The sequence below is a fragment of the Phocoena phocoena genome, chromosome 16 (assembly GCF_963924675.1).
Source record: "Phocoena phocoena chromosome 16, mPhoPho1.1, whole genome shotgun sequence".
Taxonomy (NCBI): domain Eukaryota; kingdom Metazoa; phylum Chordata; class Mammalia; order Artiodactyla; family Phocoenidae; genus Phocoena; species Phocoena phocoena.
The window spans coordinates 57,105,355-57,123,355 of record NC_089234.1 but is presented as its reverse complement, the minus strand read 5'-3'; the positions used below and the strand labels follow the sequence as shown (position 1 = coordinate 57,123,355).

The 18,001-nt window shown below is 44.8% G+C and overlaps 1 protein-coding gene across 1 annotated transcript in view; it reads left to right on the top strand.

Annotated features, from left to right (window-relative positions):
- Nucleotides 1-18,001, top strand: part of LRMDA (leucine rich melanocyte differentiation associated) — a 1,124,791-nt gene that overhangs the window by 614,905 nt on the left and 491,885 nt on the right. The window contains exons 4-5 of the mRNA XM_065894827.1: nucleotides 678-817; nucleotides 11,330-11,447. Coding sequence (XP_065750899.1) covers nucleotides 678-817; nucleotides 11,330-11,447 — 258 coding nt within the window. The remainder of the gene's footprint in view (nucleotides 1-677; nucleotides 818-11,329; nucleotides 11,448-18,001) is intronic.

Here is an 18,001-nt window from a genome sequence, read left to right as displayed (position 1 = left end):
TTGATTTCACAGCAGATTCTCAGGAAATGCTTTCTGACCTCCCTGGCTTCACTAAAACTGTCCTGTTTGTCTTCTCCTCCTAGCTTTGTTCTCCTTTTCACCCAATCCAATGTCTCATTGCCACCAGTGAGGCCACTGAGCAATGCTGAGCTCCACAAGAGGCTGTCAGATCGTAAAGGATGCTGCTAATTCCTGTTTGCGTCCATGCCATTCCCACGTTTTAATGATGAATTTCTCCCTAAAGGAGAACCAATATATTTCTGATGAGGCCTTTGGAAGTAATTTCTTGCTTTCATTACTAGAAAAAATAAAGTTTTATGGAGCTGCATATTGTAAAATATTTTACTACGTGGAATCTACCCTTCATCATTTAAAACAAAAATAGAACTATATAGGAAAGAAAAGTACAGTGAAACAGTTAAGCGCATTCATTCTTTCTTAAGTGATCTGGACTTAACCTCACCTGCCCAGAGAAAAGCTGGGCTGTGTCCCAAACAGTAGGAGGGAAAAACTAGCCATGCCAGACACCCACAGCAAGTTGATTTCAACCCTCACCCACGTCTTGTCCTTGGAGCAGACAGGACTCAATCAGCTGCTCGGTTGTGCCTGTCAGGTATGGTCTGTGCTCCTTGCTAAGCCTTTTGTCTTTCTGGACCAAGATCCTTAACCTTTGTCACATCACTGACTTGGAGTGCCTGCTTGATCACCTGGCAGAAGTGACACCAGCTCTGGAGTACCTCAGCCTGCTGGGAAATGTGGCATGTCCCAACGAGCTAGTCAGCCTGGAAAAGGATGAGGAAGACTACAAGAGATACAGGTGAGTATCTAGGGGTTTGAGCATCGTGTGAGAAGGGAAAAATGACATCTTTGGGGAGATAATATTATATTCTGGGGTGCATAGTAGATGTCTGGTAAGTATCAGTGACCCCTTCATGCTGTATTAAACTTTCCCCCTTGGGTACCCTATAGCCAGGGTCTCCCTTCATTGAGGGTAAACAAGAGTCAAGAAACATGAAAAGATGTTGAGTGGTATAGGACAGGCATTGACAAACTTTTTTGTAAAGGGCTGGATATTACATATTTTATGCTTTGAAGGTCATATGTTCTCTGTCGCAACTATTCAAGTCTTCCATTATAGTGCGCGAGTAGCAGTGAACAGTTGGTAAATGAATGGGCAATGCCATGTTCCAATAAAACTTTACTTACAAAAACATGCAGCAGGCTAGGTTAGACCCATGGGCTATTTTTTGCTGGCCCCTGCTCCTTGTCGTAAGATCTTCCTGTCTGCTTCTGAGTCACTATTTAGAGAGAGGGTACTTCCCACAAAGGTTTAGGGAGCTTATGTACAATCCCAAGAGGAAATCCTATGGGGCATATGGCTTTGTTCCATAAAGCTATGCCTCCGTGTCCACCAACAATGGGATTTGATGGGATCCAGGTAGAAATGCTTTTTTTTCTTCTCTCAACTTCTGAACCATCTGCTTTGAAATACCTGATCCAAACTCACTTCTCTTTAGGGAGTCTTTTTGATCTAACCCATTTTACTAAACTCATTTTTCCTCTACACTTGGAATTTTGTATGCTCTTGTTCTTGATTATTGTTTTGTAAATGTTTTGAATGATCTTTTCATATGTGTAGTGTAGCTTTTCTCTCCATTATGATGTGAGCTCTCATTAACACCCCACCTGAATCAATGTGGGAGGGAGGGAGGGAGGAAGGAAGGAAATGTAAGGCAGGTAGGACTACTGGAAAATAAGTTTGGGAGGATTGGGGAGAAAGGATAATGGTTCAAGAGGAACTGGTTCTGTTGGGGTTCAGATTTTTAAATCTGTGGTGACCCATGAAGGAATGTAGTTGAGGGCATGCATTTTATATAAAGGCAAAGCTGTAAGAAATAGTGAAGGTTATTGAACACTGTATGTTAAAAAGAACATACATATACATATACATATACATGTTAGCAAGAGTACAGCAGAAATTCAGCTGTACTTCTTTACTGGGAAGAATTTTGTAGGAATCTTAGACTATTTTTAAGCCGTCTTAGAATAAAGCTCTATCCCTACTTCAAAAGAAATGCACTAAATCTTTTTTCCTCATGAAGATTTTTATTTGGGATGTGATACTGTCGATTTGAATATGATTTCTATTAGGAGAAATATGGTTAATATCCAGCGAGTGAATAGTTAAAATTTCTAAATCAACCTGTTAAGTTAATCACTTAGAACTTAATTTTCTCGTTACTCTTATCAACTTTGAGTAGTTTAACAGCCTGATTTCAGCTACGAAGGGGTCATTTAAAACATTTTATCTTCTGGCAGCAACTTATTATAAGATATATCTTGGAAGGGTCAGGAGGTACAAGAAAGTTCTCTCAGTTAACATTTTTAGTAAACCAGTAATCGTTTGGGAAATTCTCGTTTGTTTTTCGACTTTTTTCTTTAGATTTCTGGTTTTAATGCTTTAAAATTGCCCAATAAATTTTATATATGTACATATACATGCATGTGTGTATGCACACATTCACACACATTCTTTCATTCACTTATTCATGGAGTTATATGTGAAATGAACTGTAGGTGCATTTTTTTTTTAAAATGAGAGTAATAGAGTGAGGAAAATCTCCCACTCCACCTTACTCTATTCAGTCTCAAAGAAAAGGTTGTAAAGGAAAAAGAAAAGCTAATACTATTTTTGTTGTTATTGTAACTAGTCACACTGGAAAAAATACTTAGATCCATGGTGTAAGGGGTCAGATCAAAAGATCTGATGTGGTCCCACTTTGCCAGTGGGACCTTTAAAATGGGGAGGACAGTTTAGATCAGTGACCCTTAACCAAGGCTATACTTGTGAATCATCCAAGGCGTTTTGATTCATTTAGTGCCAAATGCAACAAAATAGTCAACAGGTGACTTTGATGCTCAGTCAAGAACTACTGGACTAAGGGATACTTAAAGTCCCTGTCGGCTCTGGTGTTCTGAGATACTGTCCTCCCAAGCAGTTACAGTTCCCCCTTGACCATCTCATATATTCCATCATGTATATTTCTCTGACTACTTCATATATGTTGACATCCAGAGAATGGCTTCCAGAAAGTCAGGACTGCATCTTCTTGCCCTTTGAAGCCTTATCAATACTGAAAGTAGCGCTGGCTGTGTAGTGGGGACTTGGTAACTGTTAACAGGAGGTGGCTTGAAATTACTGTTCCATCTGAGAAGCTGAGTACTTGTACAGAAATGCAGGGCCCTTTGGGCACCTTGGCTGTCCACTGCCTATTTAGAATTAGATCCACTTGGATGTCAACAAATGCAGTTGACAAGCAAGGAACTATCCTGCAGAATCTACCCAAGTGTTGGTCGTTGGGTCATGATTCTTTAGGGAGGGCTTGATTGTAGAACAGTGATCGTTCTCCTGGGCTGGCCTGGGTACCCTCTAAGTACACCTTCCCCACTCTAGGTCTGTTAACACCTGGAAGCCGTGGAGGGCTGGGGCTGGGGAGGCTGTGTGTTAGTGCACATATGTCAAGGTTGCCATGAGGAGCTGGATTCTAGAGGCCACACACAGCCGAAATCACATCTGGTCAGAACTACCTTAGAAAATCTGTAAGTCACCCACAACACCGGCAAAATGCTCACCCTCTGAGAGAAACAGGAACTAAGAGCAGTGGAGGGAACATTCAATGTGGGCCCATCCAGTTATACATCGACTGCACGGCCTCTGATGCTTGAGTGGAGTGGCAGCCCTGTTCTCTAGCAATTCTAGATTTTTTATTTCTTATACTTATTTTTTATTTCTGCTTTAACAAGCACTGTCACCCTTGCATTTGGGTGAGATGAATGGGTGGATGAGGGAGTTCTGTTCAATGGTCTGTCAGCAGCCCTGCTTTGTTCATCCTGGAGTCTGTGCTTCATTTGCCCCTGAGAAATTTTAGAGTTTCACAGTAAGACTTCTGAATCCTGAGTTCCTGTGACATTTGGGTTTCTACAAAACAGTGTAGCCACCATTTGTTTCCTTTTGGTAAAATATTTTCCTGGCCCTTCATCCCCAAAGCGTGAGGTCAGCCTTCCTTCTAGCTGTTACCCAGAGCCTAATAGTAGGGCCTCTATGTAAATTTATGGGACATGTTCACTCGAAAATTGCTTAAAAAAATGAATGATATTTCTACAGTTTACTGTTTTTCACTTTAAGTACATTTTCTGACAATATGTCTTCTATTAATCATTTAAGCAGTAATAGGAGCCTTAAAGGAGTGTATTCAGAAGCAAGAACCCATGGTTCATTTAGTGCTGTCTAAAAAAATTTCACATTGATTGGCATCCTCTGTGGTTATGTGAGGTGGTATTTATAATATGTCACCCAGCCATACATCAAAACAAGTACGTCTCTTGTTTCATTTCCGTGAGATATGTTGATTTCAGAGAGGTCAGTCCAGTTTCAGGTCACATGGTGGACCACTGGACCAGAAATGGGAAGTGACCAGATTTATGGAGCTATTGGAAATGGACCCACAGTTGCTTCAGTTTCTACTGATGCTTTCCTCCCCTCCCTGCCCACATCACCCCTTTTCCTTCCTCACTTACCCCTGTGCACCCAGTTGGATTTTCCTGGCACACGTCCCAACAGTAAAATGGGCCCCTTAAATCCGTGAGTGAGCATGAACATGCTCCCACGTTGTTGAGCGGTGCCCTGGTCCTGCTGGGGCAGGAGCTAAGCCGGGCCTGGGGTTTCTCTGTGCCGTTCATCACAGCTCATAGCTGTTAACATGGTGAGCTGTTATAGCTCACCGTGTTATTACAGGCGCGGAAACCTGCCCTTGCTTTGCCGTGTATACACAGTGGGCTGCTATTTTGGAATGAATGTTGAATGGAGGTGCTGGACCTGAAGATCCAGCAGCCTTCAGGACTGGGGCAGGAAAGGATGGGGAAGCCGAGATGAGCCAGGGTGTCACCACTGTACTAAGGTTCCCCTTGGGGCCTCCGGTGGACTTGAATACTGGCCAGACAATAAATCAAGTATGGGGAACTTGGATGCCCAGGACGGTCTATTTCTTGTCTTCCTTTGTCATTCTTTTCTTTCCTCTTACTGCAGGAAAGACAGTAGAGTGGAAGTCAATGGTACACAAGTGCTAGACCTCAGGCATCAAATAAGGGAGTTGGTCTTCATGGTCTCTTAGTGCCCCTTCCTCCACTAAATCCTTCTGTCACTAAATCCTTCATTCTCTCCTGCCACTCCAATCTCTGGTTGGCTTCTCCTTCCTCCCTCCTCCTCAGTAGGCCCCTCTGTATTCCTTACAACTTGAAATTATTTAAAACGTGACACCCTTTCTTTGTTGCCTCCCAGGGAGCAGCCCTGGGGCCTGCCCAGTGTCTGTCTCACTCAGCCAAGGGGAAGGAGGGAGGGACCTGCCATCGTCTGCTGGCCGTCTTGGGCTACCAGCATTTCCCAGCCATAGAGGAGCTGTAAAACTTGTGGCTTACATAACCCAGTGAGCATTTTCCAGCTAATCTGCGATCTGGGCTTTGAAGATCACAAGAAAGCAAAGGTCACGACCCAGAGATCAAAGTGACAGAAGCCCACAGCGTAATTGCTGGTGACCCTCTGTCGAGGGCCTTGGTCTGTCCTGTGGGTGTATTGTTTGCACTGAGACTTCAAACGTGCTGCCGGTGAACGGTGAGGGAAGTCAGCTGGCCTTGGCCGGTCGTCAGGCATTCATTAATGCTGTAGGTGAGCTCACCTCAGCTCATTAGACAGCATTGTCATCTCTCCACTCACAGTGTTTGTTCATCCCTCTGTGGTCTTTATTGACTTTTCCTCACGGTTCTCCTTCACCTGGAGATGTGAAGGGGTGGTTAGACAAGGAAATTGGAGTAATAAGAAAGGAGGATATGGATGCATTTATTGTAAATTAACTTGGAGGCACATGGAATTCAAGCCAGCTAAAGCTTAAAAGAGGCGGGGGGCAGCATGTAGCCCTTTCCCTTCAGGGCACAGATGGAGAAATGGAGACTCAGGAAGGTGGCAGAGGCTGAGCCAGGATCACACAGCAAGCGAAGCCCAGAGCCTGGGCTCTTCCCTCTGCCCCGTTAGTCCCCATGCTTTTTGTTGGGAAGACCTCCCTCTTGTCATTTTGTCCACTCCCCCCCCCGCCCCCCAACACTTGAAAGCTTTGGTCTCTTCCATAAGCCGCATTTAAGCCGCTGCTAACTTTTCAAAATTCGTCAGAGACGTTTAGCTGTTGATCAGTGCTTTTGATCAGCATGAGGTAAGCAGTGTTAACCAAACTGGGTTGATGTCATCCAGTCCAGAGCAAAGAAGCTTGATGTTTTGTTGGCGCGTCCACGCTTTTCTGTTAAGCTTTGTGAAAGTTTGAGAGCAGTTCATGGATCACCCCTTGCTGCCCTCGGGGCCCCCGGGTGGGGCACCAGTCACCAGGTCTCCCCCCTTCCCGTGCATGGGAGCATGAAGGCAGCAAGAAGCAATAGGAAGAAGCATTGAGTGCTGTAAAAGGAAGGAAGTGGGGAAAATCCCAGTGATGCCACATCCAGTTCCCTCAGGATCTGGAAATGTGGTGTTTCTTGAGTAGAGTCTCCTCAGAGGATGAAACATGGCAGCCAGCCCCAGGAGCAGACATCGGAGATCTGTCTTGGTGTTCCTGTGGTTGTGCAGAGGGCCTGGGGAACAGCCGGATCCCCTGGGGAAGCAGATGTGGGCAGAAGACAAGAGCATCCTCCCTTCCCTTTGAAGTCTAGATGAAAAATGCCAGAGCTTTGGGATTTCGGTAGAGAAAATTGATTTGGGAGCAAACAAATAAACAAACAAAAAAGCCTTTCTGTTGTTCCTTTTGTCCCCCCTACCAGTTGTAGGTAACCGGTTACTTCCTAAGAGAAGTTCTTTCAGGAAGTGGAGGATCCTCTATGAAAAGAGAGAGAACCCGAAAAGCTCTGTGTGGGGCTCTCACTTTTGGAGAATCTGTTAGCAGACAGAGACAGGTGGGTCTTTGAACAACTTCCCAGGGTCCCTGGTCTCCTCTTGATAACCTCACCTTCCGTATCACAGCCAGGAGGGCCCCTGATTTCATTCCCTACCCCTCCCAGCCGTGCGGCTTTCTCCCAGCCACCTTGGGAAGGTCAGGAAAGTTGGCATTGCCCTCTGGAGCAGGGGACCTGAGCCTTAGAACTTAGACAGATCTCTTTTCATTAAGCAGTGCCCTGGCTTAACAAGCAGTTTTATAAATCTGAAGCTGTCTCCGGGTGCTGCAGGATTTATAGACGGGGGTTTCTGCCATAAAGTGGTTTATGATGGCTGCCTTCTGTGTTATTAGTAGCTGTCTCTTCCTTCAACCATTGCTGTTTGATAATAGCTTTAAAACACCCAGAATTACTTACCTGCAAGCCCCATTCCCAATAGCCCCTGTTGACAGCCTGAATAAGTTTACTGCCCTTTTGTTGTACTTTACCTTCAAAACAAACTGATTGAACCATCAATAGCTCGTGGAAGCTGACAGAGGCATGTCATCTGGACTAGCCCTGGTGATTGCAGGTTATCTGGGGGAGTTAACCTTACCGCATTGTTAACTGAAATGTTTTATGTACTGTGCAACTTTAGGATATGGCTGTGATAACCCCAGTAACTAAGTAATACATCACAGTAAAGAGATTTTGGTGCAACAAATAACCCTGGATTAAATTTACAAGGGTTGAATTGATATTGTAAAAGCCTTCATTCTGTGGCTTCGGGAATCCTCTCTTGTATTTTTATGGCAAACTTGTATTATACTCAGGATTGAAGCTGCAGCTTTTGACACCCTGACATGACCTAGAACAAAGGGAAATAGATCTCCCAAGACCAGAATGGGACAGGCAGGCAGAAAGCCCACTGGACTTACCTCTTGGCAGTAATGTTTGGAGCCAATTCCAAACCACCAAGGGGCAGGTAGGTCTGGTAGATGTGGCTGCTGTCTGGGCGCTGGGTACCACAGACATTGGAGCAGGACAGACCATTAGCAGAACTGGAAAGGAGACTCTTGGTGGCCTTACCAACCTCATAATTCCAAAACGGTTATTCCTCGTGATGTTATTTTCACTTGCACGGTGGTTCACAGCAGGCCTAGTAGCATCGGCCTCACTTGGGAACTTATTAGGATGTGAATTTGAGACTTCCTTCCAGATGTAGTGAATCACAAACTCTAGGGGTGGGGCCCTGCGATGTGTGTTTCAACAAGGCATCTGGGGGATGCTGATGCCCCCTCAACTTGGAGAACAACTGTGCTAGAATATAAGCTCGTTGAGAGTAGAGACCTTGTCTGTTTTGTGCATCACCTTATTCTCAGTACCTAGTGCAGTTCCTGGCAGGTGGTAGCTTCTTAATTATTTGTTGGGTGAGTGAATATGTAAGTAAATGAAAGAAGACATATCTTAAGAGACGAACTTTGGGCCCTGAGCTGAGTTTCCGACTGAACTATCTGGGACAAGCCTTCCTAGTGCCTCTCAAACATCTTTAAGCATCGACCACCTGGAAACCCCAGGCTGGCCAACAGGATGGGAATCAAGTCACCTCTACTTACAGGGGTAACTGGCAGCCTATTCCATGGGTATTTCTTTGGTTCTAAAAGAAGAGTGCTCTGAAAACAGCAGCTCTTTGTCATCTAAAATTTTTAACTAGCTTAAAAGCCAGCACTTCTCTCTCTCTCCTTTGATTTCAGGGCTGTGATCCAAAGTGGGGCAAAATGACAACGTGCTGTCTGTTGTCACCGTGGTTCCTGCCAGCCCTGTGAAGACATCTTTCATTCCATCATTAAACATTGGCTGATTTTCTAATACTGATGTTTTCTTCCCCTGAATATTCATCTTTTCCCACCCTACACTTAGTGGGTGTCTTTACTCCTTTGAGCGTCACTCCTGACATATTGTTTCCATCTGTACGTGTCTTTATTTGAAAGAATCTGTTGTCATCAAGACTTTGCTGCTACAAGCAGAAGATGGAAGTTTTTTCTGACACTGACTGAGGCCAGTGGGAGTTCTCCTGGAGGATAGAAAGGTCATTTGGGCCTTTGTAGAGCTTTTCTAATTTAGGGTAAGCTTAGGCCACATTGGGAGAGGGAAATGCTCAGGGAGAAGCAGGAAAGAAGGTAGTGCATAGTTTGAGGCCAGGAAGGAAGCAGGAAGTAGATCGTCAAATTTCCAGGACCTCAGATGTTGGTGTGGAAGTTTCAGGGGAGGAAAAGGATACACAAGGGAATTTGGAGTATTTTGACTTTAAAAAAGAGTAATATGAAGGCTGTGATCAGAGGCCTCTAAGCTGTTGTCTCTGGCACCTGAGTGATCAGCTAAATCTTTTACCTGGACAAGCACATGCGAGGCCATGGGGTGATGTGAGACCACCTGATGAATGGGGAAGCTGGCCTTGGGAACCCAAGGCTTTGCTGAGGAGGGAGGCCTGCTACACACCCCAAGTAACACGTGTACTGAGAGAAAGCTCAGGGCTTGGGCTGCTTTAGGGCTTGGATCTTTGAAGCCTTCTTGAGATTTCCTGTTCCTCTTTCTTTGTGCTCCCAAAGCTACTTTGTGTATAACCTCAAACTTGGCACTTACCTATGCTGATTTCTAATTTCTTTGGGTGAGTCTTTCTTCCTCATTACACTAAGACCCTCTTTTAAGAGTAGGAACCATGTTGTAATCACCTCTGTATACCTAGGGTCTGGCACGTAGTAGGTGCTTAAGAAATATTTGTGCAACTGAAATGAACTGGTATTTTATGGAGTCCGTTCTAATGCTACTTTCCTAAATGGTGTGAGGGTGAGGGAAAAAAAAAAAAAACTTGCTCCCTGCCTTCAAAAAGCTTATAGTTTAGGTGAGGACATTAACTGAACACCAGCAAAGCAATTAAAAAACAATAAAATGGAGGCTTCCCTGGTGGCACAGCGGTTGAGAGTCCGCCTGCCAATGCAGGGGACACGGGTTCGTGCCCCGGTCCGGGAAGATCCCACATGCCGCGGAGCCGCTGGGCCCGTGAGCCATGGCCGCTGAGCCTGCGCGTCCGGAGCCTGTGCTCCACGACGGGAGAGGCCACAACAATGAGAGGCCCACATACTGCAAAAATAAATAAATAAATAAATAAAATGTTAAATTGCAGGGTGCTGAAAATGCCTCCTGGGAGTGTTGAGAAGGGAGAAAGCAATGTGGGCTGCGGGTGCAGGAGAAAACTTCCTGCAGGTTGGGATTTGGAAGATGAGTGGGTACGGAGGAGGCTGGGTATAGGGAGAAAAAGTCAGATTCCCATGGAAATGATTTATTGCTCTTGACGTTGGGTCCTCAACTCTTCTTCCTAAGCAGGACAGGGTCTAAACAATTGCTCCTTTGATTGATGGAGTATGGGGGCTTGATGGAGAGCATCTGGGTTGGTGACTACCATTGAGGAAGGAGACATATAGGCAGGTGTCTATATCTTTTATATATCTATTTATATGTTTATGTACCTGTCTCCTGGCCAGGCAAGTCTTCTTGTCAACTCCATACACCTGCTTGATAGTTCATCACACAAGAGGTCAGTCATTGGGTTATCCTTGGAGGCTGTAATGAATCCCAAAGACTCTCTCCAGGGGGATGGAGACCATATAGCATTTTGGGGGCTATTAATATCCCCTAGAAACCAACTTTCCTCGTTTCTCCTTGATGGAGATAATCTTCGTAGTTCCAGTGTAGAAGTAACTCAGTGATGATGAGAAAAAAGTCCTCAAAACCCCTGTTGGATTCCTCAAGGGAGCATTTCTCAGCTATATGTGTTTCTTACTGCTATCCCAAAGTTGTCCAGGTTATTATTATTATCTTGATGGCAAATTAAAGGTTCTTGTCTCAGCTTCAAAATGAAGATTTGCTGTTATCTCAGAGATGAGAATGATCCAGATGACATTAATGGTATGATCAGGTTGTAGGTTATTTTCACTGAGAACTTCTTGTGTAGCAAAGATGTTGGGTTCATTTTTCAGAATGGTAGAAGGTAAACACGTTGATAGGATCTTACTGGCTAATCCAGGTGTGTGTGTGTGTGTGTGTGTGTGTGTGTGTGTGTGTGTGTGTGTATCTACCTTTGAGTCAAGAGCAACCATTGGTGTATATTTTGAAAGTTTAGTTGTGTATCTGTGTAAAATAGAACCATTTGGATTTCCCCAGAGTGGTTATTCATTCTTTGTGAAAGAAGAGAGGAGAGGCAGGAACCAAGGTCTAAACTTCTGAAGACCTAATGGTGTAGTTTCCTGCTCATCAGACAAATTGCATGAAAGTTTGAGGCTGTCACCCCAGTCTTCCTGAGTTACCTCTGACTCTTCTCTTCCAGATGCTTTGTTCTGCACAAGCTGCCCAATTTGAAGTTTCTGGATGCTCGTAAAGTAACCAAACAAGAACGAGAGGAAGCTTTGGTCAGAGGGGCGTTCATGAAGGTAGTGAAGCCCAAGGTAAGCCCTCTACTGACTGTTCTTTGCAAGGAGTTATGCCTCACCTGTTGGGTACTCTTTGACCCTGGAGGAAGTCCTCCTATGTGTTCAGAATGCAGGAGGGATCTCACGCCAGGATTTCTTCCATGGATATACTGTTGGCCAAACAAGAAGTAGAACTGGGTATAAGCTGGGTCTTCCTGTAACCCAGCCTAGGGGACCTTATTGGAAAGGTGATTTCAGGCAGATGGCTCTTGTACCAATAAAGCAGCATCATACATAGTCCAATGGTGACGTTCCTGGGGAGGATTTCGGGCCTCCTGGAAGATGTTTTATTTACAAGGTGGGGCCTCTGCAGGTCTGTAGCTAAAAAAGGAGAAACAGGAAAGCATTGGGCATTTACTGTTTCTCAGGGGGGTAGTATTCCTCTAGTGCCTCAGAGGGGCCCCTTCTTTCTTGGGACCAAAGGGTAGCTGGGGGAGAGTGATTTTCTCTTGTCCACAGGTGAGGGCTCAATAGCTCTTGGAAATATTGTTGGCAGGGAAGGCGATTTTTTTGACAATGTGATCTGGGACTGGTGTGTGTTTCCGTCGTGTTGTTCATGGGAATGCTGTTCACTGACCTTCGCTTCGCCAGCTGAGTCTGCTTCGAGGCCATGGGATTGAACGTGGCGTTATCTTAATGACAGCGTTGATGAGGCAGGGGAGATTTGGCTTGGGGTCCTGGATTCAGACACAAGGAGATTATTAAGGACATGGGCTTGGGAGGAGCTGGGGTCCTTCAGTGAAGCCTGAGGCTGGGGAATGGACTTGATGACCCCTTTGGAGGTCCCTCACTGCCCTGGAGCTCTGTGGCGCTACGGTCACTTCCTGTGGGATCCTAGCTCGTGTGTGGAAAACACTAGCCCAGAAATCCTTGAGGTCTCGTTTGTCCTCACTGATTGACTTTGAGCACTCTGCACACGCATTGGAAGTGATTAAGAGGGAAAGAGGAAAAAACAAACAGAACCAAAACAGAAAAATGCAACCTCTTCCGTCAAGTTGCTCAGCTGGCAGCAGACCTCAGGCCACTTTCTTTCCCTGAATCCATGAGGTGCAACTTATTTCCCGTTATGCTGAATAAAATTGCTAACAGTTGTGGAAATATATGATATGGAGAGTATAATACTGGCAGATAAATGTATTGTTACCTGTTTCAGCATGTGGGAAATTAATTGAGTGATTCGCTTCGTACCTATTAAAGTGTTAACAGTTTTACTAATGGAGGCACTGATTTGATGTATTGCTCATGACTGCCTTTAGTTATTCCAGCTTTTGTCCAAAAGAAATAATTCATTTCTTGGCCTCTTTTTTTTTTTTTTTTTTTTTTGGTTAAAAGATTCCAGAGACAGCCCGTGTCACCAAACCACAGTACGACAAATAGACTGTTTATAGTATCTTGCATTCCTGACCATCCTGAATTTCTCACCGTCATGTATACGTGCATTTTATAGAATAGATGCTATTTCTCCTGCTCTCATTGTCTTTGACGTGGAAGCTCTGGAAATCTGGAGGGTTCATAAAGATATACCCATCGTACTGGGGTGGGGTGTCAATGTCATCCACTACTGTTCTAAGGTTCTTTGTGTCCAGGTATGTGAGTCCTCACATAATCTTCTAATGTGGAAGGAAGGGAACGTTGGCTTACTGTACAGGTGAGATAACGCAGGCCTCAAGACGCTATTTGGGCTGCTCAAGTCACCAGCTCATCATTGCTAGAGCCCGCGCTTTACCTGTGTGTCTGACTGCAGAGCCTACATTCTTCCACTCTGACCTCTTACCCCTGGAGCACTCATCTCACCATTCTCCCCATGCATCTCTCTGTCCAAACAGAACCTCCAAGGAAGGCCTAAGTGAAGAAAAACAGGAAACAGCAGGACTGTTCTGTTGGAGTAGAGATGGGGGGAACTGAAGTCCTCCCCTGCCTCTGAAAGCAGGGAATGACTCCTTAGCATCCAGCAGTAGCTGGTTCTCCGAGTCGTTAGCACTATCATCAGAAATGCTCTTCAAAGCTCCACATCAGTTACAGAATTAGCTCATGTTTGTGTGGTGGATGCTACCATCTTTACTAACTGTGTTAAGCTTTGAAATAGTCATTAATTATTTGGAGAGAGACATAACTACTCTGACAAAGCATGAGGACATTTGGTGGTTGTCCTTTTGTAGAGTTCCATGATTTCCAAGCTGGAGAGGGCTTCAGAACTCACCTGGTCTGTGCTCGTATTTTATGGGTGAAGGAACTGGGAGAGGACGTAGTTCCCTAAGGCCCCACAGTCCCTTGGAGGCAGAACTGGGACCAGAACCCAGACCATCTGGGTTCCCAGTGAAGTGTTCTCTTTACACTGTGATCCTTTAAGTGCACTGGAGGATTTCTCTGTGTTCTGGTTTCATATCAAGCTGTATGCCTCTCATGAATGGCAGGCAGTTCCCTTCTGTCTGCTGTTTGCTGGGCAATGTGCTGGTACTTCTCTTGCAGATAGAAAGAGGCCAAATGAGCTCCTTGCTGAATTAATAAATTGGGATTAAAAAGGCTGGTTCTCGCCTGCTCACAGTATGTACAGACATATGTTTGTTCCTTGCAGGTGTGCATATACGCTTTCCATCTCTGTGTGTGTGTGTGTATATATATATATATATATACACACTTTATATATATATATATATATACACACATGTACTAGGAGGTATGTGTACACCCAGAGTCGGCTTCTGAGTGGAGAGCAATTTCCTCTCCGTGAATTGCCGATGCTGTACTGAGCACACTTGGTGAAGACCTATTTTTCATCACGGACTCGGAATCTCAAGTTGGCTTCTGTCCTTTCTGAGGCAGTGGCGTCCTGTTTTGCTTACTTGGCAGAATGCACTGATGGATGATCAAGGGGGCCGTGATTTGGGGAGCTGTTCTCATTTTATTCCTGACATAAAGTATTTGGGAGAATGGAAAATGCCTCTCCAATCACAGCCCTTGCCTTGGAGGTAGAGAACGGGCAGTCTGGGTGTTCATGGCTGACGCAAATGCAGAATCATCCAGTAACTCATAAACCCCCTAAGTCACAAGGGTTTGATCTGGTACCTGGCAGGCCCCAGCGCTTGAAGTGCGGAGTTGGCTCTCGCTCCCTCTCACGATGACACATTTCTCCTTCGTGGCTGCCTTTTGGCTTTTGTTGTTTAAAAGCTGCCTTCTGTCTGAGCTCTGATTGTACAGAACGATGCTGTCATTCATTAGGAAGTGACAGCTAACGTTGCAGTGGCTCTTCTAGACTCTGTGTGTGTGTGTTTAGTGAATGGACCTACAACAGCTAGGCTTCGTTCATTTCCCAAAATTTTAAAGAAAATATATGTCTCTGTCAAATATTGGCCATCGTATCATGCCACTGTCAGTGCAGAGAGCACCAAGCTGGACGCCTGGGAGGTGGTACACCGCAAAGAATGGATTCTGTAGTGACCAGACCGTGACCCCCGCTCGCTGCTCTGGGAAACGTAGATCAAATCAGTGCAGAGACCTGTCCAGGAGGGCGTGTGTGGCGGGCACGCCAGCCCTGCACGTCAGAGAGACAGTGCAAGAATCCAACAGTTAGAATTGCTTATTATGTCCTGGCTTTGTAATTATTCATCCGTGTTCTGGCAAAGAGCACAGTTGTCATTTCTGTGACATAATTATTTAAAGCTGAGCCCTCTTGTTTTACAGGCACTTATAGGAAGTTGGCTACCAACAGTTTAATCTTTGTAATCTTATAGAAGCGATGGGAGACACAACTACCAGGGCAGCTGGACCAAGAACCCCAGCTTCTATTAGAAAGTGTTTAGACATGTGTGTTTTTGCTTATAATCATGACCCTTCTCTTATAGGTCATAGGTTTGTTTGTGAGTGTCAGTGTGTCCTTGAAAATATGACATCCGTGTCTTTATGTGGGCACACCTGGGTTTCCTATCCTGTGTAGCTTGTGCATTTGTGTAATTTTGTGTAGTTTTGCATATTTGTGTATGTGTCTTTGGGTATTTTTATTGGGGGGGTGCACTATAGAATGTGCGTGTGTGTGTGTGTGTGTGTGAGAGAGAGAGAGAGAGAGAGAGAGAGAGAGAGAGATTGAAAGGGGAAGGGAGGAAAGGAGACATAGGGAGACGTGATGTGTTAAAGGAATAAACATGTACCTTTGGAAATCTTTTTTATTCTTGTCCTTAAACTGCAAGTTGAATGCTATTTGGGTCCAAGGACCACCTGCTTCCCTGACTATACTACATAGTCCTGCTCTTGACACTTGGAGTTGGGCCCAAACTTCCCTGGGTACCTTTAGTTTCTTCCATCTGTGTCTATGTTTTTGGAGTTCCAGGCAAAAGGCAAACTAGGATAAAGACAGGGAGTGGAAGCATCTGGAAGCCCACTCTTTGTCAGGACAAAGCTGCTGCGCACCTTCTGGGGTCTCAGCTCCATGAGGATAGGAAGTTGCTTTTGTTCGCTCCTCTATCTCCAGGGCTTGGTCAGTCACAGAGGCTCAGCCAGTACTCGTCAAAGCGATGAACTATGAACAGAGCATTTTGGAGGATCCATCAAAAAAGGTGGTCCATTTTTTTTATTGCCTCAATATGGTCCTCTGCAAAAGCAGGAAAGGGACTTTTACCATAAGAAAATGTAGTAACTTGGACCTGTGTGTTGGCAGAAAAGAGGGATTCTGGGTTGCATATTTGTTTTTCTAAAGGATTTACCCTGGGATTACTTATGATGGCAAAACCTATGGCCATCGTGATCCCCAGGGCCATGGCTTCTCCGTGGGGCAGCTTTGCTGGGGTGGGCAGCAGGGGTGCATTCCGAGCTCCCTGTCACTGCTAATGTGTTCTCTGAGTCCGTCTCTCGGAATCCTTCTGCTCACGTTAGGGATTTTAGGGGGGAAAAGTAGCTTTTCTCGGAAAACATGTTGGAGTACTCCACAAGTCTGTGGGTTGTTAAAATGAGATTTTCCCTGTCTTAGCTGCTCTTATGCTTTCTCTGTGCCGTAAAGGAGCACTGCCTCATGGCTTGTTTGGTTTACTTATTGTTTTCTATGCCTAACCTAGTTCTTCACTAAGTGCTACCTTGTTCTAAAGCACAGTGTGTATGTCTTTCATATATTCTCTTACCCCATGGAGCCAATTGCAAACATGTGAAAGGTTATCCGAAATTACCTCTAGATAGGTTGCAATTACTAACATTTACTCTATACTCAATATTTTAAAAAATACATATTTTACATAAAGCCTGGGTATGCCTGTAAATAAATATTGTAAACCACATGAACACGCAGTTTAAGTGGGCAATAAGCTGGTAGACATTGAAAGTTCTCTACTGTGCCCAGCTGTCAGAAGAAAACTAAAAATGTCAGTTGATTTTCTAGATATTTCTAACTACCTGAATACGTTAGTGTTTTACGGTTATTTTCTGTTTTCACACCGATGTTTCTCGTCTAGAGACGTATTCAGATTCTATTTCCAGTTACTTTATAGTAAATTTTGAAGGGAGGAAAAATCTTTAATTCTTTTTTGGAAGGTGCTTAGGTATTGTGTTTAGAAGCAACTTCAGAAGCCAAAAATTTGCAGTTTGTTTTTCCTTCTTCTTTCTGATTTCACAGTTTGCCACATTCATTTGATGGGGGAATCACTTGTATTTCTTCATTTTTAGCACCATGGCCTCCTGTGTCTCAAATAAATGCTTTCAGAGTGTTGCTTTTTGGAGACCATGTTGGTAGCTTTTCATGGCCTTGCTTTTGGATAGCAACCCTCTGAAATCAGAGATAGACTGTTGCAGAGAAGTTGTGTCTCCAGCACCCTAGAGATAAAGCGCCCTAGCAAAGCCCTGTAGATAGGAAATTGAAACCACAACAGAAGGAAAGTGAATAGAACTGTAGTTGATGGTAGCAGCCTCTGAGAGCCATGCCCAGATGTTCTGGGGGCCTGTGCAGGTGCTACACATATAGTACACATCATTCTCCATTAAGCCCAGTATCTGATGAGATATCATTGTGTCTCTGTTGGAGTCATTGGCTTTCACTGCACCCCGTTGGCCCAGCTCCACATTCATCCGCTTTGTGGCCTCTAACATGCTGGCTTTTTTTCCAAAGATGTTTGGACAGACACATGCCTAGAGGATCATGGAAGTAAGTGGCATTTTTGGGGGAATGAGATGTGTCCCTAGCATCATTTGTACAGCCTCTGGAACCCATCCATTGGGAGAACTGTGGTAGATTTCATTATTTGTCAAAATCATTCCGCTCCTTCTGCCCTTGCCATGGCTGCCCCTTTAAGAGAGAAGCATACCTCTGCATCCCATTGACTTTGGACTTGGCCATGTGGCACTTGGGCCAGTGGGATGTGAGTGGAAGTGACAGCATGCCAGCTCTAGGCCAAGGCCTCACGAGGTACTATGTGTTTCCACTCACCCTTCTTGCACGCCCGCCATTTGCTGTGGAAACCACGTGAGATGCAGGTTGAGAGGACACACGCTGAGATTAAAGCCTGAATCAGAACTACCCCAGCCACCCTCGGACCTCTGCACAAGAAAGACAT